The 870-nt window shown below is 25.6% G+C and overlaps 1 protein-coding gene across 1 annotated transcript in view; it reads right to left on the reverse strand.

Annotated features, from left to right (window-relative positions):
* LOC107635150 (serine carboxypeptidase-like 20) overlaps positions 1 to 870 on the reverse strand; it is a gene marked incomplete in the record, with an annotated part of 8,000 nt that overhangs the window by 2,561 nt on the left and 4,569 nt on the right. The window contains 3 exon segments of the mRNA XM_016338529.2: positions 93 to 206; positions 289 to 410; positions 684 to 749. Of these exon segments, the coding sequence (XP_016194015.1) occupies positions 93 to 206; positions 289 to 410; positions 684 to 749 (302 nt within the window).

The following is an 870-nucleotide window of genomic DNA, read 5'->3' on the forward strand; positions in this document are numbered from 1 at the left end:
GAAAGTGCAGGTAGAAATCCATTTAAAAAATTATATGAATGAAACAAAATTAGATTAATTAATTTAATTAGTTAATTAATAATACAATGTACCCAGCAATTTGGCCATTGGAGTTCCACGGTCTCCATTCATCAATAATGTTATATGCAAGTGAGCGAGTCCATGCTTCACTTCCGGTAAATGGAACACACATATCATGGTCTCCACTGCCATAAATCAATTATATATACATGGTTATGGAAAATTAAATAATTTAGATTATTAATTAATAGGTAGATAGGTAGGTACCTGAAAATAAGTGCCCTATAACCAAGGGCAGTTAGGTTCTTGTGGTAAGGAATCATGCTTCCAGCATCATGACTGTATTCTATCTTTCCGGTGCATAATTCCCATGCCCCTGTCACACTTTCCTGTAATTAATCATTTTTTATTATTAATTAATTAATTATATTATAATTATGATTTAATTATTCTGTTATAATTTTATTAAATTTTTAATTAAATTTTTATATTTTTTATTTTTAACGAGATTTTCAAACTATTTTTAATTTTGTAATTAAATTTTTTTAATATAAAAAATATTAGAATTTATTAAATATTAGATCTTTAGTAAAATTATAAAGACTAACAAAATAATTAAATTTATAATTATTCACTAATTCTCAATATTACTCAGTAATTACCTCCTCAGCATGAATGGCTTTCCTTACTGCATTGTTGTTTAGCCATGAACTTGCAACTACATCACTCTGCATTGCATTCACATCCCCCGAAATAAAAGACCATTTAATAATAATATTAACTTAATCTCCAATAAAATTTATAGATAATAGAATAAACTATTATTTCTGATCATAAAATATTTTATCA

The sequence above is a fragment of the Arachis ipaensis genome, chromosome B04 (assembly GCF_000816755.2).
Source record: "Arachis ipaensis cultivar K30076 chromosome B04, Araip1.1, whole genome shotgun sequence".
In the NCBI taxonomy this organism is placed as follows: domain Eukaryota; kingdom Viridiplantae; phylum Streptophyta; class Magnoliopsida; order Fabales; family Fabaceae; genus Arachis; species Arachis ipaensis.